This window comes from Phaseolus vulgaris, chromosome 5, assembly GCF_000499845.2.
Source record: "Phaseolus vulgaris cultivar G19833 chromosome 5, P. vulgaris v2.0, whole genome shotgun sequence".
Lineage (NCBI taxonomy): Eukaryota > Viridiplantae > Streptophyta > Magnoliopsida > Fabales > Fabaceae > Phaseolus > Phaseolus vulgaris.
The window spans coordinates 8,553,765-8,577,049 of record NC_023755.2 but is presented as its reverse complement, the minus strand read 5'-3'; the positions used below and the strand labels follow the sequence as shown (position 1 = coordinate 8,577,049).

The window sequence follows — 23,285 nt, the reverse complement described above, 5'->3', positions numbered from 1 at the left end:
AAAGTCTTCATGAAGGAGAACTCATGGGTCAAATTAGAGTTGATAAAACTCTAGCGCTTTTAAAAGGAAAACTTTTGTCCCCCATGAGAAAAGAGGTTCAAAGACATTACCTTAGGTACAATTCTTGTTTTCAAACTACACCTAAGGCAATGTCTCAAGAACTCTATACTCCTTCACCTTTTGCAAATAATCCTTGGGAAGACACAAATTTCATATTAGAGCTTCCTAGGACAACAAAAGGTTTTGATTCCATTTTCATGGATATGGATAAACTCTTCTCTAGAGAAGTGATACATCCTCATGGTTTATCTTCAAGCATAGTGTTGGATAGAGCTCCAAATTTCGCAAACCATGATTTGAGGATTCTCTTGGGAAAGCTTGCAACTAAGTTGTACACTTTAAATTCTTATCATCCTCAAAAGCATGGTCAAAATACATTTGAAAATCTAGCTCTTTCTACTATGCCTAGAATAATCATAAAGGACAAACACAACTCTAGAGATGAGCATACATACCATAGCGTAGTTCACAAAACTACCAATATTTTCCCATTTGAAGATGTATATGGACTTAATCCTCTTTCTCCTTTAGATTTATTACCCCTTCCTAATCCACATACCTTTGTGCATAAGGAAGGAGTTACAAAAGATGATTTTGTTAAGAAAATGCATGAGAGGATTCAAGAACAAATACAACAACAAATAGAGAAATATTATGAGAAGTTGCCAAAAACAATAGAAAAACAGAAGGAATGGCAACTTCCTAAAATTAATGTTTACACAACTGCTCAAACTAACACATTTGATTTGTTTGATGACTCACAGAGATGGACATTTGATCCTGGAGGACGAGCCTAGTTTTCAAAATATGAATGAGGTTGTTGTTTGAGATCAAACCTGTAGATCTGAGGACAGATCCTCTCAAGAAGGAGGGGATGATGGAAACCATCCAGCCACATACATCCACATAATGATGATGAAGAAAAAGCATTGGATTTGAGGACAAATCCTTTTAAAGAGGGAGGGGATGATGGAAGAGGCCCAAGCCCATGATAGAAAAATCCCAAGCCCAAGCCCAAATACAAGTTCAAGCTTCAACTCAAGCCCAACAAATAGAAGATATGGGCAAACTAAGCATCATTGGATGTCTTTCTTTTGTAATTACTTTTTAGTATTTTTAGTAGAACATAAAGGGAGGTGTAGATATAAATATAAGAGGTGCAAATGTATAAAGCTAAGTCACACCTTCCATGTGACACAAAAGAAGAAGGTGTAGGTATAGATTTAGGAGGTGTCAAAAATAGAAACCAAGTCACACTTCCCTTGTGACTAGGAATTGGCTCCAAATTCAAATGCTTCTCATTTGAATTTCCCTACACTTTCTTTTGAATTTCCAGCCCTCTAAACACTATAAATAAGAGGGATTGGCTCATGTATTTGGAAGATTAATTGAATAGTGAAATGCTGCCAAAATTGTGCCATTCTCACTCCTTGCCTAAACTCTCTTAGGAATAGGCTTTTAATCTTCAAACCTTTCACCACCTTCAAAGGGGCTGGCCGAACCTCCCTATTTCCACACTCTTCATGCACCTTCAAGGTCACCACACCTCTTAGGAGGACCTTGTTCATCTCTTCCATTAAGCTTCCGCAAACATCCAAGAAGAGCTCATAGGAAATCCATCATTGACTCTCTTACCTACCAACATTACCTCTTTGGTGTTGGGTAGACAGATTTCACATGTGTTTGACTTGAACATCACTTGATATCCTTTGTCACATAGTTGGCTAATGCTCAACAGATTGTGCTTTAGACCTTCTACATAGAGCACATAATGGATTACCAAGATGTCTTTGTCTCCTATGGATCCTCTCCCAAGAATCCTTCCCTTGTTGTTGTCCCCATAGGTGACATGCCCTTCTTGCTTAAAGGAGATGCTCAGGAACTTTGATTTGTACCCTGTCATGTGCTTGGAGCATCCACTGTCCAAGTACCATTGTTGCTTGCTCTCCTCCAAGATTTCCTACAAAGAAGATTTTCAAGTACAAAGATTTGGTCCCCTTATGAATGTGGGTCCATTTAGTTTACATTCATCAATTGAACCTTTACTGCACTTAGGAATCCACTTCATAAAGCCCCTAGGAACAACATATTTTCTGATTTTACAGAACCTCATAGAATGGCCTCTTTTCATGCAGTAGAAGCATGTAACAATCGATTGTTTCGATGGTCCAATCGGTTGTTTTTCTGGCATTTTCGAAAATGACTTTGAAAATCTATCTTGTTTGTTTTGTGGGTTAAAACCCAATCCAGCTTTTCCAAAAACACAGTTTTGAGATGCTAAGACATTCTCAAAGTTGGATTGACCTTTAGAAAGCTTATCCACAGTTTTAACAAAATAGTGGACCTTCTTTTCAAGATTTTCGCAATTTTCACAAACAAGAGTATCACACTTGCAAGAGGAGTTTTTGTAAACAATTTCAAGGTTTTCAAAATCTGTTTTTGAGTTTTCTAATTCCTCTTCCATTGATTTGACTCTGTTTTCAAGCCAGCTATTCATTCCCTTTAACCGATTGTTCAAGAGGGCCAATCGGTTGGCTTCTTCATGCGTTTCTTTAAAGGCTTGAAGCAATTGACCATAATTTTCAGAGTTTGAGGAGTTAGATGAACTTACACTACTTGAGTCATTTTCCTTTCTGGCCATGAAGCAGAGGTTGAGGCTTTTCTTATTTTGCCTTCTTTTCCTTCTTGTTTGACTCTTTGACCTTGCCTCCTTTGGTTCATTGTTTCCATGAGCAGCCTTGAGTGTGTCCCACATCTCCTTAGCAGTTTTGCATTTTGATACCCTGAAAAACTCATTAGTATCTAGTGCAAAAGCTATTATGTTTTGAGCAGTACAATCAAGCTTGGCCATTTTACATTCATCATTGGTCCATTGAGACCAAGGTTTTGCAATATAAGAACCATTCTTTTTAAACTTTGGAATGTAAGGACCATTCTCAATTGAATCCCAAATTCCTTGATCAATAGATTCGACAAAGATTTTCATTATGGTCTCCCAATACTTGTAGTTCAATCCACAGAATAAAGGTGGTTTGTAGATTGAAACACCTTCCTCAAAAGATTGTTTTCCAGCCATACAAGGATTACACTTGTTACAGAAGCAAATCTGAAATCAATACAAGTAGAAAATCCTATCTCTCACTCTTTGATCAATCTCAATTTCTAAGCAATCTCAACTTTTTCTCTTAAGCAAAATCAGTGAAAAACTCAAATCTGTTTTCTGTATATATTCAAAGATGTTGTTTGTTATCAAATCTTAACAAACTATTAATTGCATTTAAAGATTGGTCAAAGCATTAAAAACTGGAGCGTAAACAGTTAGAAAATCATTTAAAGCTCAGTCAAAGCACAAACCATTTTTTTGTTATGGTACCAAAAAAAACAATCGGTTGTTTCCACAAATCAATCGGTTGTTTCCACAAATCAATCGGTTGTTTCCACGAATCAATCAGTTGTTTTGGTTTTGACAGCAAGTCAACCACAAAAATAGTTTTCAACCTTTTCTAAAAACACCTAAGTATAAAACAATCGGTTGTTTCCACAAAACAACAGGTTTTTTTTCACTTAGTTTGAAAAACACTTTTCTTTTAAAAAGATTGAGAATGCCCATGCTTTGGATTCAATCAAGAGTGGATTACAAACACAATCTACCCCAGATCCTATCTAAGACAGCTTAGCAACAACAAGCACAGCCTAGCCTTTCAGCATCCTTCAAAGGGTTTTGGATTCTTCAAAGCTTGAACACCACTTGGTTCAACACTATTCACCATTTATTTTTTGAATGTCCTAATGCTATGCATATTTGGAGTTGGGTTCGAAAAAAATTTCTTATTTCTCATTTCTCTAATGTGGATGATCTCCTTTCTTTTATTAAAAGTGATGGCAGTCCTTTTATTAATTTGATTAAACTTGGTGTGATAACTTTTTCTATTTGGATGATATGGCTATGAGGAATTATGCTAGATTTCAGGTTAAAATTGATGTTTCTATGGTCATTTCGTTCATTAAAGATCTCACGTGTCTAGTGGGTAATTAGTCTAAAAGTTCTATGTGGAGTGATATGTTTGATTTCAAGGTGCTTACGTTTTTTGGTATAAATACTCGTAGTGGTAAAGTTTTATCTCCTCTTTTTGTTCCTATTAGATAGGAGTTCCCTTCTCCAGGTTGGGTTAAAATAAACACTGATGGCTACTAGGGATTCTCTTGGGCTTGCTACTTATGGTGGTATTTTTCGTGGGAGTATGAAGGATTTTATTGGTGGTTTCTATGCTTTCCTTGATGTTCAGACTGCTTTGATTGCTAAGTTTTATTGAGTTATATATGCTATTGAACAAGCTCAAAAGATTAGTCTTATTAGTTTATGTCTTGAATGTGATTCTGCCTTGGTTTTTGCTACATTTACTGCTAGGATTATTGTTCCATGGATGTTTTGTAATAGGTGGAACACTTGTCTTAACTACTGTGGGAAAATCAGGTTTAGTGTTTCTCACATTTTTCGTGAAGGGAATGCATGTACTGATAAGCTTGCTAACTTAGACTTTATTCATAGAGAGTATTTTCATTGGTATAATAGGCTTCCATCTAGTCTTTTCTTAGAGTTATTCATTAATAAGTATAGATTACCTATATACCATTTTTTTTAATATATGGGTTTTGGTCTAGTTCCCCCATATTTTCTTGTATTTACTTTTTTCTTCTTTTAATAATATTTTTTCATGTGGTGGCAGATGATTGTTGTTACTTGAGGTGTCAGCCTAGTTGAGATGTCAAGTTTCATAGTGATGCCTAACATGAGAGCTTTTATAAAAAAATATAAATGATTGAAAAAAAAAATGATCGAAAGTCATCAACTATAATTAGTCTATCTATAATCAACCGATACAATAAAAGTTGTTCATCTTGCAAATTAAATCATATGCGTAATCACATCTATGTATAAGTTTGGAGGACTTATGTACCTAATCATATTTAACATATATAGAGATATATGTCATCATAATAATATAAAATCCAACCAAATCAAATGCGCCAAAGTAACTTGGATATATATATATATATTATTTTTTTTTTTGATTGAATGATAAAATATTCAGTAATGAATCATATATTTTATTTTAAATATTTTTTGGAATATTTCAGCATAAGTCTAAGAGCCTATCACTAAAAAATAATTAAATAACAACTAATTTAGAGAAAAAAAATAATTAGTCATTATATTAATTTAGATACTATTTTATAAATTAAAAAATTATTGATAATCTAAAGTAATTTCTATCATTAATAAAAATTTATAAAGTAGTTTCCAAATGTGTTTCTAATATTATCTACTTACTAACTACTTTAGATTCTAAATTGGTATATAATTAAATTAGTGACTAATTTATAATCTAAAGTAATTAGTAGCTAAAACCTTGGTAACTAACGTTAGATACAACTCTAAAAAACTACTTTATAAATTTTTATTACTCATAAAAATTAATTTAGATACCAATACTTTTTTATTTTATAAAATAGTATATGTACTGGTCAGATGTGTTCGGGTCCTTGGCCCAAGCACTTAAGTGAAGTAAATTCAGTTAGATAAGGTTGTACCCAACTCGATTTGGGGCAAGTATGGGCCCAATGACACATTATGAAATCGGCCTCGATGTTTGACAGTTTATGCGAAAAAGATAATTAAAAGTACCAGAAGGAATAACTGAATTAGTTATAATGTATATATCTAATAAATGCAAATAAAAGTTGTTGGGAATGATGTGGCATAGCACCCAAAAAATAAAGGTGCTTGTGAATAGAATGTTTAATTGTTGAAATTACATTCTCTCTGTTGAAATTATATTCTTTCCGTTCAAATCATGTTATGTTTGTTGAGATTATATTCGCATTGGTGAAAGTTGTTGAAGGAATGTCTATAAAAAGAGTTTGAAACCCGGAGTAAAGGTACGCTTTCTCTAGACTGAAACAATTTTATAGTTTGAATGTTCTCCCTGACTTGATCGTCGAAGTGTGATCAACAAATAGAGTCACATTTCTCCCAGTGGAGCGACATTTCGGAGCACCAAGTGGAGACAAGTTAGAAGTGGAGCTCGCTCATTCAATCCAACCGAGATCAATCGACGAGAACAATATATAATTTAATCAATATAATGACTAATTATTTTTTTATCTAAATTATAATTGTTATTTAATGTTTTTATTTTAGTAAACACAAATCAATCTCATACTATTCACTTAATTCTCTTATCCAATATTATAATCATATATTCTACCATTTCTCTCCATAACTTACTAACTTAGTGTTAGAGAATCTACACAACTGAAATTCTCATCAAATATTATCAACAACTCGACAAAATAATCGAATGTATAAATTGGAGTTCTAAAAGTACTTTTTTTTGCATCTTAAAAAAGAGTTACCCTCCTTTATGATAATAAATAAATGTGACTTTATAGTGGGTGTCATGTTTTTATTTTTTTGAAGTTAGAGAAAGAATAAAAACGTAAATTAAATATTTTTAAAAAAAATTATCCTTATTTAGTCCTTTTTAAGATAGAGTTTAGGGTTTAGTTTCAAATTGATATTGTCTAATTAATTTAAGTAACTCAAATATTTTTTAAAAAATTATAGTAAAGGTATTTAAAATTGTATATCAAAGTATAAATATATTAAATATATTAGATACAATTGAAACATAAAGGTGTTAATTTAAAAAGTTATTTTGTTCTTAAAAAACCTGAGTAACGTTCTAGTTATATAATTATTTAATTTATATTTTTTTTTTTAAATATTTTTTTTACTTTTATGTCACTCTTTTTGTCAAACTAATTCACATTTTATTTTATTTTATTTTATCTCTTATATTTCATATAAAAATTCCTTTAATTGTGAAATAAATAATTACGTGCTACTACACGATTTTTAAGATCACCGTTTTGATCACCGTATTTTTTAAATTTACAATTTTAGCTTCTTCGTTGCATAGATACTTAATTTTCAAATTACGACAATAATTATTGAAATATTGACGTTGACCTCACATGACAAACTTTAAGTAATGATTTTTTTATTAGAAAATACTAGTTACAGCGATTAACATAAAAGTCAATACTAATATTTTCGATATCAAAGTCTTAATTTGGCCAGCTAAATTAATAACTTGTTTTAAAACAATTAATTTTTTTTAATAATTCAATATCTTTAGTTAATAATATTATATTTTACTTTAATTAATTATGTATATATACCTCTTATACAATTTTACTCTTTTATATATTTCACCATAACTTTAAAATATTCACGAGTTCAAAAGAAAAATGTAGAAAGGAAAATTGTTCCTCTGTTTTCAAATCTTAAAAGAAAAACCCTATATCATGTCTTTAAAATACAGTGTATATTTATTTATTTGAAATTAAATAGGCTAATTGGTTTCACATTTTGTTGAACCAAACTTGGTAATTTGTTCGCGGAAGGTGCAACAACGAATTTGTTTTTCTTTGTATCTTGTTTATTAATGTCTTGCTTGTCCTTATATGATGGAAACCTACCTAGATAACGATTTCTAAGTTTGTCACAACTATGACGTGTTTAAGCTTTCAATTTTCCAAGTTACTCTATTAATTATTATTTTATAAAAAAATATTAATATATTGACAATTATACATAATTATAATAAAAATTTTAGTGACAATAATTCGTGTTACCAATCAATATGGGTCATTATCAAGTTGACTTGAATAGGTTGAAAACAAGTTGAGTTGAAAAGGTTGAAAACAAGATATTTTATAGAGCATTTAAGGAGTTATGGCCAAGATTACATAGAGATTTTCATTTGAGTAGGTTAGTATCACATAAAATTTAATATTTTTATAGGAATAAAAATATTTTTACGAAAATATTAACAATCAAATAGAATATTAGTTAATGTACGAGTCTTATAAAATTATTTCAATAGAATAAAAATTGGAAGCAAATATTAAAAGTAATATGATGCATGAAGACAAAAAAAAATTAAAACATCATAATGACTTTTGCAATAAAAATAACTTTTAATTAACCGTGAGATAAATATAAAAATTACAATTTAATGCTTTAATAGCATAATAATTTATGACTCATCTATTCTTTAATAGAAGTCTTTTAAAGTTATTTGATTGGAATTATAACATATATTCATTCTTGTAGTTGTAATAAAATAGTTATATATTTTAATATTTTACTCATTTTCTCTTTTCATTGAACATGTAAATTATTATACAGGTTAAAGATATAATAAAAAATGTGTCATTGAAATTCTAAAGAGAGATATTTTTTTAATATAAAATTAAGACAAATAAAAAAAAAAGAATAGAGACCAATTTCTGAGCTATATTATTTGTTCCCATTTAAAATAAAATAAAATTTATATTTAGTGAGAGTATTCTAAATTTTATCATAAGATACTCTTATTGTTACATTGTACTAACTAGAAATGTAATGTAGAACATATGAAAGTTACATTGTGCTAACCATTTCTTTTTATCCTTCTCTTTATTATCTTGTTGTGAGCATTCTACTATGAAGTGACTCGGTTTCCTGCAATCATAGCAGATGACCTTCTCTTTACTTTCTTTTTCATACCTAGGCTTGAACTTCTTGTTCCTACCAAAGTTTCCATGTTTCTTCAAAGTTCTCTTAAACTTGTTTGTAAAAAAGGAAAGCTTTTCATCATCTTTGGACTCTGACTTGTCTAAAGCATCGTCTGTAACAACTTCATTGGCTTTCATAAGAATAATCTTGAATGAAGCATTCTTATGGAAGCACAACATTTACAAAATTCTTTAAAACTTTTTCCAAATCTCTTAGAAAGAAACTTGAAACTTGAGGTTCCTCTCCCGAGAAAGGTTTTTTTATTGAAGACCTAAGAGAATACTCCAATTTTTAAGACTTGGAAAGGATAAGAAAAATGCATTCAATTAGAATTTCAATTCTCATTCAATTTCAAAGTGAGACAAAGGACGAGAGGGACAAGGGTTCTTATTTGTAGATGCATAACCCCTTACTATCATCAAGGGGACAAAAAATGCATCTACAAAAGGGAATGGGTTCAGTGCACACACATGGAGTCCCAGATAAAGCAAATCAAGGCATTTTCAGGTGTTTATAATTGCCAGCCTCCATTTACATGCATATTTGTTGGCCCTTTCAAAGGTTTTAAGGTTTTGACTCTCCCATTAAAGCCTAATTGGGGATGACAAGTTTTACTTTGGGAATTAGGATTTTGACTACCAATAGCCTAACTAGAGACCCTTTTATGCTTCTACTTTTTAGAAGAGGAAAACTAATATTCCAATATAAAATTTTTACTCCCACTTTTTTATACAAGGTTAAGGAAATGAAAAATAAGTTTTAATAATTCACACTACATAAAAGAAGAGCTTTCAAAGGTAATTTTTTCTTTTCCATTCTCCTAGCCATGGTCTTGGTCAAAGGCCGAATGTATGGACTTTTATAACTCTCATTTTTTTAGTATTCATTTGCATTTTTTATAGAAAATTAGAGTTGTAATAAATATGGTTTAAAAATTGTATTTTTTTTCAGTTAAAATTTTGCATAAACTGTCTGATTTGTTGCTTATGATTTTTGTAGAAACATTTTCGAGTTGATTTTTGTCTTATGGAACTTTAATGAAGATATTTGGATCATAACGATTGAAAAGAAAGGAACTTTAAGGATTAAAACCACCGAATATGCTGATAAAAAGTATTAGACGATCAAAGAGCTGAAGAAACATTAGACGACCTAAGAACTCAAGACAATTTAATATATGATAATGTTGTATTAGATTTTTTATGGGCCCAATTTTTTTTTAGATAAGACCCATCCATTTGTAAAGATTCAGAACTTCTTTATAAAGAAGAAATAGGTGAAGAGAAACATATGCTTTTCAGTAGTTTTAGTAATCACTTTTACATTTTAGTTTTAAAGCTTTTAGTTTTCTCCGTTTTCAGTTTATTTCAGTTTACAACTTTGTCTATTCAAGTTCTTCTTTTCCTCTCACAATTCCTCTTCTTCTTTTTATGCTTTAATTTCCTTATTGCTTTACACTATGCCAATTTACCTTTGAAGTTGATTGAATTATGAAAATATGTAACAATGAATACAAAATATGTTAGATGATGCTCTCTTCAAGTTATGAGTTATGTTCTTCTTTGAAATCATTTTGGAATTTTGTTTTTTTTATAGTAAATCATTTTCTTTGGAACACATAAATAGATTGGTTTTGTATTTTCATCATTAACAAGGAATCAATATTTTGGTTTCTTTCATTCGAAGTTGAAGACAACTTCACTATTGGTTTTTTTTTCTTTGTTTCACTTTTTTGGAATTGAAATTTTCTTTTCTTTACTACAATTCATTTTAATTCTTATTTGTTTACAATTATGTATTTTACATTTGTAGTTTATGCACTCAATTCAATCAGTTTCATTTCATTTTTATTGCACTTTTAATTCCAATCATACTCTATTTTTCGTTTCTCATGTTTACATTTCTACACTTATCAATTTTTGTCATTTACATATTTGTCACTTACATTTCCACAAGTTACATTTCTATCATTTGTAATTCTCCAATTTACATTTCTATTGTTCATGATTCTATTCGACGCTCCATTTTTCTTTAGTAGAACTATTAGACAGTCTGGTAGACGATTGTCAACTAGATGGCTTAAAAGTGTACTTAGCTTTCGTTTTGCACAAATTTATTTGGGCTTTAATTTTTTCTTTAGAGATAGATTGTAGCTTTAATTGGCACCACATTAATGTATTCATTGAATCATTTAGAGAGCTTTTCCTTTAAACGTCTAATGCATACTTCATTTTTTGGTTCTTCACTACAATTTTAGTTTTTGTCCATTTGATTCTAGTTTTTAGTTTACATTTCAAGTTTATGTTTAATTTTCTTGCACCCTTTTAGATTTCAAGTTTATATTTCAGATTCTACATTTTAATTGTTAGTAAACGGTCTATTAGACTATTATCTTTAGACAATTTACTTCACTTTAAATTTTTGTATGTTTTTAATTCTAATTTCAATTCAAATCCATCCATTTTAATTTATGAAAGAAAGAATATCAAACAATGGATTCCAGAAACATATGTGTTCTCAATATTCAACCTAGATTGCCCTATATTACATTAGGTGAAAAATAGATTTATTTTGTAAACCATGCAAAGCTAAATGGTTCAACAAATTGGGCCCGTTGTTGGGAACACATGGCATAGAGTTTTATTGTTTGATAATCTTTCCTTCTTTTATATGTATATTTTTATTTTATTTTCTTTCAATGTTACACACTATGGATTGTTGTGCGTTAATTGAAATTGTTGCTCGAGTTAGTATTCATTAGATGGTCTAGAGAAGGTGTATGGCTAGGAACAATTCAAACTTATTATACCCTTTGGACCTCAAAATTAAAAGGACATACATAAGACTACGTAGAGGGATTAAAGAGAATCATATAATTCTTGGTACAACTTCATCCAATTCTGAAATTGAATACATTGAGACTAAAGAAATGGCACTGACCAAAGAATTTTTTTTGAATGGGTTGGCTATATATTGTTAGAATTAGAGGCATTAAACAAGAGGAGGGGTGGATTTTTTTTTTTGAAATATTTTCGCAAGTATTGATGGTAGGGTGAAAGACAATGAGAAATCAATAAATTAGAAAACCGTTCAGCTAATTAGATAACTGTTTTTAGTTTGATTCCAGAAAATCAAACCATTTGTTTTTTTCGAAACAACCGATTGTTTATACCAGCAGTTTAGAAAATCAAAGCTAAAGTAGTTTAATGAGTGTAAGGATAGAGACATTCACACATAATGTTTATATTGGTTCACTCTTAACAAAGAGCTACATCCAGTCCTTAACTAACCACTGCAAATTTACTAAGTAATCAAACCTTGAATAACAAACCAAAGTGAGGATCTTGAACCTTTCAAGAACACACACCACCTTTGGCAACAACACAATTTTCAGAACAACCCTCTGAAATTGCACAACACCAAGTCACACAGAAATACAGTGATTAAGGAAGAAAGGAATAGAATACACCTGGATACAATCAAAGATTAAAGTATAGTGAATACAGAGAATCCTATTCCACACTTGAGAATGATCCAAAAGCACTTTGGAATCTTGAAAATTGATTTTGATTAAAACTCTCTTTCTTAGTTAATGACCAGGAGCGTAAAACAACATTTTTATACTCCAATTTAAAACAGATTGTTACAACTTAACATAATTTTGTTAAGGTTTTCAAAAAAACAACCAGTTGAATTCTCAAAACAACTGGTTGAATTGGCTTGACAGCAAAAGGAAACGTCAATTTGTCTGACACTCCGGGCATGTCGATGAGTTCTTTGCAAGATACCCAGAATCTAGGTCTGATTAATGTTTCCTCCCTGTCCTTTACCTTAGGTTCATCCTTCTTAGCGAGATACGGGACGTACATCTGGTCCGCTCTTTTCTCGATGGATACTTCACTACTCATGACTGAACGATCTTGGATGTTCTCCTTGTACTTGGGTTGTTTCAAACGTGAGCTACCATTTTTCCTAAGCACAACCTCCCTGACCTCAATATGAGCGGTAGCTCGTTCACGCATCGGCTAATGTCTCTGTCGGATTCCTCATTAATGAATCACTGAACGCGCTGGCTGCCATTCCTTGCACGAAAGCAGTGACCACCATCTCTTCATCCTGAGTTTGAAGTCTTACTGAGACTGCACAAAATTTATTCAAGTATTATTTAAGCAATTCCCCTTCCCTCTGTTTGACATTGAAATATCATACAATCGTGGAAGGTTAACCTTATTAGTCGAGAACTACTCCTTAAACATTCTAGAGAATTGAAGGAAAGAGGTGATCTGACCATCCGGGATTCCACTAAACCATTGCAGAGTTATTCCCATGAAGGTACCCATGAGCATCTTACATCGGATTGCATCGACCCACCAAAGATGATCATTTGAGCCTTGAACGCCTTTAGATGATTCTCGATGTCCTTTATCCCAGAGAAAAAATAGATATTGGGTGTGATATAATGGGGCGACACAGGCTCTTCCATGATTTGCTGAGAGAACGACTTGGGATCATCTCTTGATGACAAGTCTGGGGAACGTTCCTAGGTGGGACGTCGACCCTGTCAATGCAAGCTCCTTCGTAGCTCCTCGTTGGTCTTGCGCAACTTCTCATTAGCTTGTGCGTGCTCCTCCATAGTTATTGGAGAGGCCTTAATCTTTACCATAAGGCAGGCCTGGCTCAATCGCGTTTCCTCTCGAAGGCGCTCTTGGTTGACTCGGGCTTCTGCTCGTAGCCGTTCTTGCTCGGACTTGGCTTCTTCTCGAATTCGCTCTTGCTCATGTCGATATTCTTCGTTTGCCTCCTGGAGAGCCCTCATGGTCTCCATAATTTTCTGCAAGGCAGGGACCTCGCTTCCTTCAGATCCCAACGGTCATTGTCTCATGTTTCTCATTACGTAGAATGCTTAGTTGCAAATGTGGCTGGGATCAAGTTTTATCGAACTCCACGGTGGGCACCAAATGTTCTCGCTGGCTAACTTTGTGCGGTCTTTGAGATGAGCTCTACTTTGACTTGTCTCTATGTGCTGCTCCGAGATGATGATATTTTGGGACAAAAAAGGGGGTTCTACCTGCTGATCACACTCCGAAGATCAAGTCAGTGAGACCATTCAAACTTTCAATTTGTATCAATGTAGGGTTCACAAAAACTTACCTTCAATCGAGGTCTTAAACCCCTTTTGTAGACATTCTTTCAACAATTTTCATAAACCAGAATATTATTTCAACAACAAGAATATAATCTCAACAACAAGAATATAATCTCAACAACAAGAATATAATCTCAACAACAAGAATATAATTTCAACAGTAGGAACATTCTGTTAACGTGCACCTTTATTTTCGTGTGCAATGTCACATCATTCCTAACAACCTTTTTTTGTATTTAAAAGATATATATACTTTTACTAATTCAGATGCTCCTTTTGTTAACTTTACTTTAATTATCTTTTTTGTATAGATTACTCAACATTTGGACTGACCTCGAAATGTGTCATTGGACCCGTACCTGCTCCAAGTTGGGTATTTCGCACATAACCTATCCAACCAAGCTTACTACATTTAAGTGCTTAGATTGAGGACCCGAACACGTCCGACCAATACACATTTTAGTTTCAGCACATGAACACAACAATATATGTGAAAAAAGACAACAATTAAGAGTTGAAAACAAGGACAAACAATTAGGAACAAGTGGAGGAACTTAAGGAATCATCATTGAAGTACAAAGTCTTCTAATAGATGAATCAAACTCAAGATTGAGTGTCATTTCACAATGAACTGAAACAACACAAGGAATTGGCGATACAAATACATAATCAAATTAAGCTACAAGTACATAATTGAAAGTAGAACACACGATGAACAAGAATAATCGGTGGAAATTAAAGAACAACACCTAAAAAGACAAACTACCGATTGGAATTGCTAAAAACATGGAAATGAAGATGGAAGAAAGAAGGAACTTAATTGGATGAAGACTTGAAGGAGATGGACACGCCACTTTGGAGATGATGATCCAAGATGAGTGCTAGTTGCCGCCACTTGAAGCCCTCCAAAGCTCACAAGATAAGACTTAGTGAATGAGATCAAATCTCTCACAATTCTCTCTCAATTTGAGTAGAGTTTCCTTTCTTCAATTTCTAAATTATGAATTTACAAAAGCATGGTCTCTCCATTTATAGTAGAAGAGGGTTGAAAATGAAAAGACACAATTCAAAAACTAGACTATTCAAAACTGGAGCCAAAACAAGTCACATGAGAAGTGTGACTTGCTTTCCTACTTTGGCACCTCCTAAAACTATATCTACACCTACTCTTTTATATCACATGGAAGGTGTAACTTTGTTTTGTACATTAGCACCCCTTATTTAATATCTACACCTTCCTTTTAAAGTTCTACTAAAAACTACACAAAAGTAATTACAAAAAGAGACATTCATTGATGCTCATTTATTAATACTTGGCCTTGCTCCTCGTGGGTTGGGCTTGGACTTCTTGGTTTTGACCTTCTTGGGCTTGGGCCTTATCTTTTGACATATGTTTTGGCTTTTGTCCATTCCTCCTATTAATAGCATCTTTTTTATTCTCATCAACGTCCGACCAATACACATTTTAGTTTATGGTATTATATAAAAATTCTAAAAGAAATCATATTAAATATTTATTATTATTTAATTTTTAATTTCCCAATTCCTTCTATTTTTTTCAAAACTTTTCAAAAAAACATAAAAAAGTAAAATTAGAATTGGTTGTTCAGAAAGTACAATTCCCAATGATTTTTTTTAACATAATTGACTCTATTAATAGATTAAAATATACGTTATAGTTTAGCTTCTTTGTTCTGGTCATAAATATTAAACATAACAGGTATATTTAGGTAATTAAAGTGTGATGGGGTTTATTTCAATAATTTAAAAAAAAAAGTGTATATCGGGAAAACAAATTATGAGTCATACGTTATCTTTGAAATAATCTTTGAAAGAAGACAAGAATGGAAAAAGGTTTATGAAGATGAAGTACTAAGTAGTTTGACCTGAACTCATCGTAACGTGTGCCAACGTTTGCTTTGAATGTTCAGTATATTTCAAATATTATTATTATTTAGATTTGGGCTATATAAATGCATGTGGATCTTCCATGAGATCCATCACTATCGAAAGCTAAACACTGTCAAACCAAATAAAGAAAATGAAAACCTCTTTTTTCTCACTCCTTGTGCTTGTTCTCCTCATTTCTTCTGGTAAGCACTAATTTAAGTTTTAATGTTTTGTGTGTGATGAAGGAATTTTGAGAAGATTAATTATGTTTTGTATGTAATTGGTGATTGGTGATGTGGTTGTGTAGGAAATGAAGTTGAATCAGTGGTGGAACCTAATTGTGTAGTACAAGGCATTTCTCAACACTGTGAACCTTTCAACAATCCTTGTGGCTGGGTTTGCAGATCACATTTCAAATCAGAGAAAGCGGTGGGAGTTTGTAGCGATCAGTACCATACATGTGTTTGCTATCTATGTTAAATTCACTTTTAGCTTCTTATACTTTTACACTTATTATTCAATCTATGTGTAATGTGTAAGAGGATGAAGTGAATTTATACATAAAAGATGAATAAAAACATACCATTTTGTTCTATTAAGTGTAGCCTAATACACTTCCTCACACCGAGACTGACAGTTCGTGTGTGGGACAATATATTATGGGTGGTCCGATAACGGTGCAATAGTCACGATAAATCCAATAAATACTCGTTAGGATAAACTTTAAATGACTCTAATGTCATATTACAAAGTGGACTTTAATCCTAACTCAACTCCATAAAATCGTTGAGATTTCTAGCCACTTATATACAAAGAAATATTCTCATCTCTACTCCATGTGGGATTAGGATAACATTTTCTTTCTGTCATCCATACATTTTCCAAATAAAAAAATATATGAAGTTTGATTTAATGCTCTATAAAATAGGACTAATCAAATTTCATGTTTTTTAGCATATAAAAAGAATGGAAGTAAGCAGGTAAAAAAAATATATAACTGAGAAACAAAATTGAAATCGATATTTTGATTAAAAATGTAAAAGAAAACTTGCATAAAAGTAAAACATAAATAAAAAATAGTAATATATAATGAACTAATTAGTTATATATATATATAATTTATTATATGTACAGTTTTTATTTATTTTTATAAAAAACGTTCACAGTTCCAACATTTATTATCTTTCTTCCTTCTTTCTCTGTATCGTCATATTTTTAAAAATTGTATTTTATTTACAACCGTCTTTTTACCTAATTTATATATATATATATATATATATATATATATATATATATATATATATATATATATATATATAAATAGCTCAGGTAAACACATATTTTATTAAAATCAACAAAAGATATCATATTTTCTTATTTTTTGAGAAAAACCTTTAATCGCGGAATTATACTAAATTTTATGATATAGCATGTTGCCCTTGCTTTCTTAGTTTATAAGCTCTGGTTTTGTAAGCTCATACAATAATGGTTTGATATTATTTTTCCATGATAATATAATAAAAATAACATATTTTTAAAATCCAGACAAAAAAAATGAATATTTATTTGTGAAAATAGGTCAAAATATAAGGGAAAACTGAATTATATTTTACCATTTATCAAATATGAGTATTGAAACAAAAATTAAAGCAAGTTGAATAATGAACATTTAACAAAATACAACTACAATATCAATTGGAAAGGAAAAAAAAATTCACTCAAAGATGTTATACACACAAATCAAGTATTCAACTAGAAAAGCAAGCATAAGACTTTAAGAGTATGGATTAAAGTGTGAATTTTCCTAATCTTTTTCTCTAGCTTTTATATGTTTCAGCCTTTAGTATGTACTTTTTTTCTCATAATTTTCTTGCTATTTTCAAATCAAAAGGCTTTGAATTTCACTTTTTATACTCAATTTTGCAAACTATTTAAAACTTAGGTTCAAATTCTATTCCAAATAAGCTAGCAATTGTACTAGTCATGTGCAATAAAAATATTCAACTTAAAAATTGAAGGAAATGTACAAAAACGTCTTGGACTACACCTAAAAACTAAGAAAATTGTACAAGTCGTGTTCAGAACTTTGCTTATGAACTAAAAGCAAAGGAGGGTTCAAATCAAGAAGAAAACAACAAAACAATTATGTTTTATTTATGAACAAGTATTTGGAATAAATAAGACTTAAAAAACTTTAAATAATTCATAAATATAAAGCTAAAAACATGTAATAGAGATTCTTAGAACATGGCATTGGTTCATGAAAAATGGAACTAGTATTAAAATCAATTAAAAATGAAATTTGACATGGATTACAAAAAGGAAATTAACTAACTTAAATACAAAGATCTAAGAACAAGACGAGAAAAAAACACAAGGAAATAAAATGGAGGATTAATCTCATGTAGACCTCCAGGCCTGACTTTTATTACCAAAATGATGGAAGCATCTTCAAGCGATAGTGGAAGACGAGAAAATTCTTAAAATTATCAAGTTTCTTGTAAGAAACCTGGTATTCCTCTCTTCAAGGAAGGATTCTTGAAGGATAAGAGGGGAAGATTACTCTCATGTTGACTCTCAAAGAACAAGAAGAATGCAAAATGCTCATCTACTAAGTTCAAAGTTGAGTAGTACAAGGGGACAAGTGTGTTAGAATATATGGCCTTAAACGAGAGGGGGGGTGAATTGTTTAAGAAATATTTTCGCAGACTTTTAACCTTAGAATGAAAATACTTTGAAAGAACCTTGATTAAGGATTCAGTTTTTTCAAAAAAAACAACAAAAGCACAAAGCTGGAAAAACAATCGGTTGTTTTAGCGAAACAATCGGTTGTTTATACCAGTTCCAAAATAACAAAACTGAATTAAAGAGATAGGGATAGAGAAATTGTACACAGTTGTTTATACTGGTTCACTCCAAACAAGAGCTACATCCGGTCTTCTCAGAAACCCTGAGGATATCCACTAAGCAATCACCACTTGATCACTTACACCACAACCAAGAGAATGACCTTGAAAACCTCAAGACACACACTCTCCTTGGCCAACACTAAGATTGCTGATCTTGAACACCTCAAGAACACACAGCCAATCTCAGCAACACACACAGACGAATTGTTCAGCAGTTTACAAAGATTACACTTGTTACAGATGAATATCTGAAATCAATACAAGTAAAATCCTATTCAGCACCTTGATCAATCTCTTAACTCTTTAGCAATCTCAGAACTCTTTGAAAAACTCTTAGATCAAAACTTTGTTTCAAGATCCTTAAAAACATTAAAACAGTTTTTCAGAATATATCTAAGAATATAGTTTGTTATCAAATCTTAACAAACTCTTAATTGCATTTAAAATTGATTGGTCAAAGCATTTAATGACTGGAGCGTATTCAGTTAAAGCATTTAAAGCTCAGTCAAAGAAAACAGTTTTTCTGTTATGGTTTTAAAACAAACAATCGATTGTTTCCTCGAATCAATCGGTTGTTTTGTTACTTAACAAAATACACCATTCAAAAACAGTTTTCAAACTTTCTCAAAACATCTAAGTGTAAACAATCGGTTGTTTCGACAAAACAATCGGTTGTTTCAACTTAGTTTGAAAAACATTTTGCTTTGATAAAAATGAAATGCTAATTGCTTTGAGATTTAATCTAAGGGTTGATTACAACATAGAACTACCCCAGAACAAAGCTTAAACCAGCACAGCAGCATCAAGCAAAGCAGAGGCTTCATCATCCTTCAAAGGATTTGGATTCTTCAAAACATTGAACACCACTTGGTTCAACAAAGTGGTCTTATTTATAGATGAATAAGCCCCTTACTTTATATCCTTGGGAACGTGGGACTAAAAAAAGGAAAAAATGAGATTGCATAAGAGCAATTTGGACCACATATCTTCTCCATTCATGAGCGCCCAAAATTAGCCTATTTTAGGCTTATTCCGTGGAATTAGAGACTTTCTAGCTCCTAAGCTCTATCCTTCTCTTGGTAAAATTTTGATTATGCTTCTTAGGGTTTTTAGTTTACTTTTCAAGCTCAAACCACTGGTGCAGAAAAGGTGAGAAATGGTGATCATTTTAGCCGTAAAACGACAGCTTTATGATCGATGTTGTTCAGTGCATAGTCTTTTCTCCTCAAGCAAAGAAGGTGGTTATTTAGCCACCGTGTTAGATTCAAACAAAGAAGGCGACTATGGTAAAAGTCTTTGTTTTATACCTTTCCATAACTTGTATATATAATACATGCATGAGGTGTAAAGACCCTGAACAGCCTGCCCCATATTACCATCCCTAGATGCATACAAACACATAAGAAGAAAGCACAAAAAGGAAAGAAAACTTAGCAGCGTTCCATGTCCGAGGGATGGGTCTTCCCTCCAAGGTTTCTAACTTGTATGCACCATTCCCAAGCACTTCAACTATACAAAACGGTCATGTCCACTTTGGAGACAACTTATTCTCCAACTGGTAAGGATGAGCTTTCCGCATTACAAAGTCAGCGACCTGGAACTGCCGAGGTCTGACCTTGGTTTTTTGTTTCAACTTGACTCTTCTTTTCAACGCTTCAGACTTAATACGTTCTTGCTCACGGACTTCATCTAGTAAGTCCTGATTTACTTTCCTCCCCTTGTTGGATTCTTCAACAACGAAATTATGAAACCAGGAAGAGCTCTCCTGAATCTTTACGGGGATCATAGCATTTGTCCCATACACCAAACTGAACGGTGTTTCTTTGGTGGTGGACTGGGGCGTGGTGTGATAAGCTCATAGAACTCGGGGAACCTCCTTTGCCCAGGTTCCCTTGACTTCTCTAACCTTCTCTTCAAGCCTCTGAGTAAGACCCTGTTGGCTGATTCTACTTAGCCATTCGTTTGGGGGTGCTCCACTGAGGCGAATATTTGTTTTATTTTGAGCTCCGAGCATAGTTTTCCTAACTGCTGACTGGCGAATTATGTTCCATTATCTGATATTAGATGTCTGGGAACCCCAAAGTGGCATACTATGTACTTCCATACAAAATGTTGTACCTTGTGGGCGGTGATTTAGGCAATGGGCTCGACTTCAATCCACTTGGTGCAGTACTCAATAGCTACCACAAGGTACTTCATCTGACGTACGACTAAGGGGAAAGAACCTAGGATGTCTATTCGCCAGGTATGGAATGACCATGGACTGTAAATTGACTGCAGCTCCTTTACTGGTGCATGATGCCAATCAACGTGTTTCTAGCACTGCTCACATCGCTGAGTGTACCTTCCACAGTCTTCTTTCATCGTCGGCCATTAGTATCCAGCTCAGATGACCTTCAACAATAGTGCTCGGCCTCCAACATGACTCCTACAGATGCCTTCGTGCAACTCGATCATTACACGGGTGCACTAGTCCTCACTAATGCAAATGAGAGGGTGAGCATACCCATGACGAAACAGCTTGCCATCAATTAACGTGTACTTTCCCGAATTTCTTTTTATCGTTTTTGCTTTTGCGGGCTCACTAAGAAGTAATCCATCAGCTAGATAACACTGGTAAGGAGTAATCCAGGTATCATTCGTGCTGCCTTGGGAGATAGTCATCACCTCCTCGTCCAGCGCCTCGCATGTCACTACCCAGGGAACTTTCAGTGTTTCCCAGGTCAACGATCGGTGACTCCTTCCTCCCTGGGCACCTACCACCAAGACCTCCCTAGGCAGGTTCTCTTCCGCCATTCTAGGGACCTTCAAGGTTTCCTAGATCACCGACCTTTGACGATTTCCTTTCCCGAGCTGGCCAGTTTGGCCAAGAGGTCGGCTCGGGAATTCTACTCTCCTGGCACGTGCACGAGCTCAAACTCAATGAAGGCTTCTTTCAGCAACATTGCGTACTTGAGGTATGCAGCCAATTGCGGATCCTTGGCTTGATATATGCCTGTTACCTGCTCGATAACAAGTAACGAGTCACTTTTCACCAACAGGTTCTGAGCTCCTAACTCTTGGGGTAACAGCATCCCAGCTATCAACACTTCATATTCGGCCTAATTGTTGATAGCTTTAAATGTGAACTTCAAAGACTGTTCGATCAGCAGACCACTAGGCCCTTCTAGGATAACCCCAGATCCACTGCCTTGCTGATTGGAAGAACCATCTACTGACAGTATCCACCGAAAACCACTGGGATTTGGGTGAGGGCCCCCAGACATCAACTCAACCATAAAATCAGCATATACTTGTCCTTTAATCGGCCCTCTTGGCACGTAATGGATGTCAAACTCTGATAGCTCGACCGACCACCGCACCATACGCCCTGCAATGTCAGGTTTTTGTAAAACCTTGCGGATAGGCAGATCAGTCATCACTATCACGGCGAAGTTGTGAAAGTAGTGTCGTAGCGTCCTAGTTGTGAACACTACTGCCAGTGCAGCTTTCTCGATCGCCTGGTAACGCTCCTCAGGCCCCTGTAGCACCTTGTTGACGAAGTAAATTGGCTTTTGAACCTGGTCGTGGTCCTGCATTATCACTGAGTTAATCGCCCGATCTGTGATGGAAAATATAGGCGGAGGGGGACGCCTGCCAATGGCTTACCCAGAACAGGAGGACTAGCCAATTACTCCTTCAACTGGACGAAGGCCTCCTCACAGTTGGAGGTCCACACAAAGAGATTACTGTTCTTTAATCACTGGAAATACGGGTAATCCTTGTCTCCACTAGCCCGATAGGAAACGAGACAAAGCTGTCATCCGTCCAGTCAGCTGTTGGACTTCCTTGATAGTGGCAGGGCTCTTCATTTCGATGATGGCGGCACACTTACCAGGATTGGCTTCTATGCCTCTCTTAGTTAGCACGAACCCAAGGAACTTACCTACCTCTACCCTGAACACACATTTTTCAGGGTTTAACTTCAGGTTATACTTGCCTATGGTCGCAAACAGTTCCTCAAGGTTTGTCACATCCTTCTTTTCTCCTTGGATGTAACAACCATCTTGTCTACCTGTACATTTCGCCCAAGCATGGGGCGAGAATCCTGTCCATCAGACGCTGGTAAGTGGCACCAGCGTTTTTGAAGCCAAAGGGCATGACCTTGTAACAATAGTTGGCGAGCTCCGTCATGAAAGCAGTCTTACTTTCATCTTTAGGGTGCATCCGAATCTGATTGTACCCCGAGAATGCATCCAGGAATCTCAGTAGTCGACACCTTGAGGCGCTGTCCACCAAGGAGTCAATGCTCGACAACGGGTATGAATCTTTTGGACATGCTTTGTTCAGGTTTGTGCAGTCGACGCACATTCTCCACTTGTCATTGTCCTTCTGAATCAGTACCACGTTCGCCAACCATTCAGGGTACTGGATCTCCCTGATATGGTCGGCGTTCAGCAGCTTCTGAGTCTCCGTTTTGATGATTAGGCGCCTTTCTTCATTAAATTTCCTCCTCTTCTGAACCACTGGTCGGACCCTGTTGTCCATAGTGAGCCTGTGACATAGGAAATTAGGATTTATCCTAGGCATGTCAGCAGAGGACCACGCGAACGCGTCCAGGTGCCTGGCTATCACCCTAACTATCTGGTCTTATAACTCCTGGCCTAGCGAGGCA

At 33.9% G+C, this 23,285-nt stretch overlaps 1 protein-coding gene and 1 long non-coding RNA gene across 2 annotated transcripts; one reads left to right on the top strand and one right to left on the bottom strand.

The window, feature by feature from the left end:
- Nucleotides 1-15,833: 15,833 nt before the first annotated feature.
- LOC137836238 (uncharacterized) lies at nt 15,834-16,317 on the top strand. The gene is made up of 2 exons (XR_011085218.1): nt 15,834-15,925; nt 16,030-16,317. It is a non-coding gene; the product is annotated as an uncharacterized lncRNA (long non-coding RNA).
- A 5,202-nt stretch (nt 16,318-21,519) lies between these two features.
- On the bottom strand, nt 21,520-22,209 carry LOC137833923 (uncharacterized). Its single transcript, XM_068641993.1, has 2 exons — nt 21,808-22,209; nt 21,520-21,732 (listed from the first exon to the last, which is right to left on the bottom strand). Exons 1-2 carry the CDS (start codon nt 22,207-22,209, stop codon nt 21,520-21,522), a joined length of 615 nt encoding a protein of 204 aa, XP_068498094.1.
- Nucleotides 22,210-23,285: the final 1,076 nt, after the last annotated feature.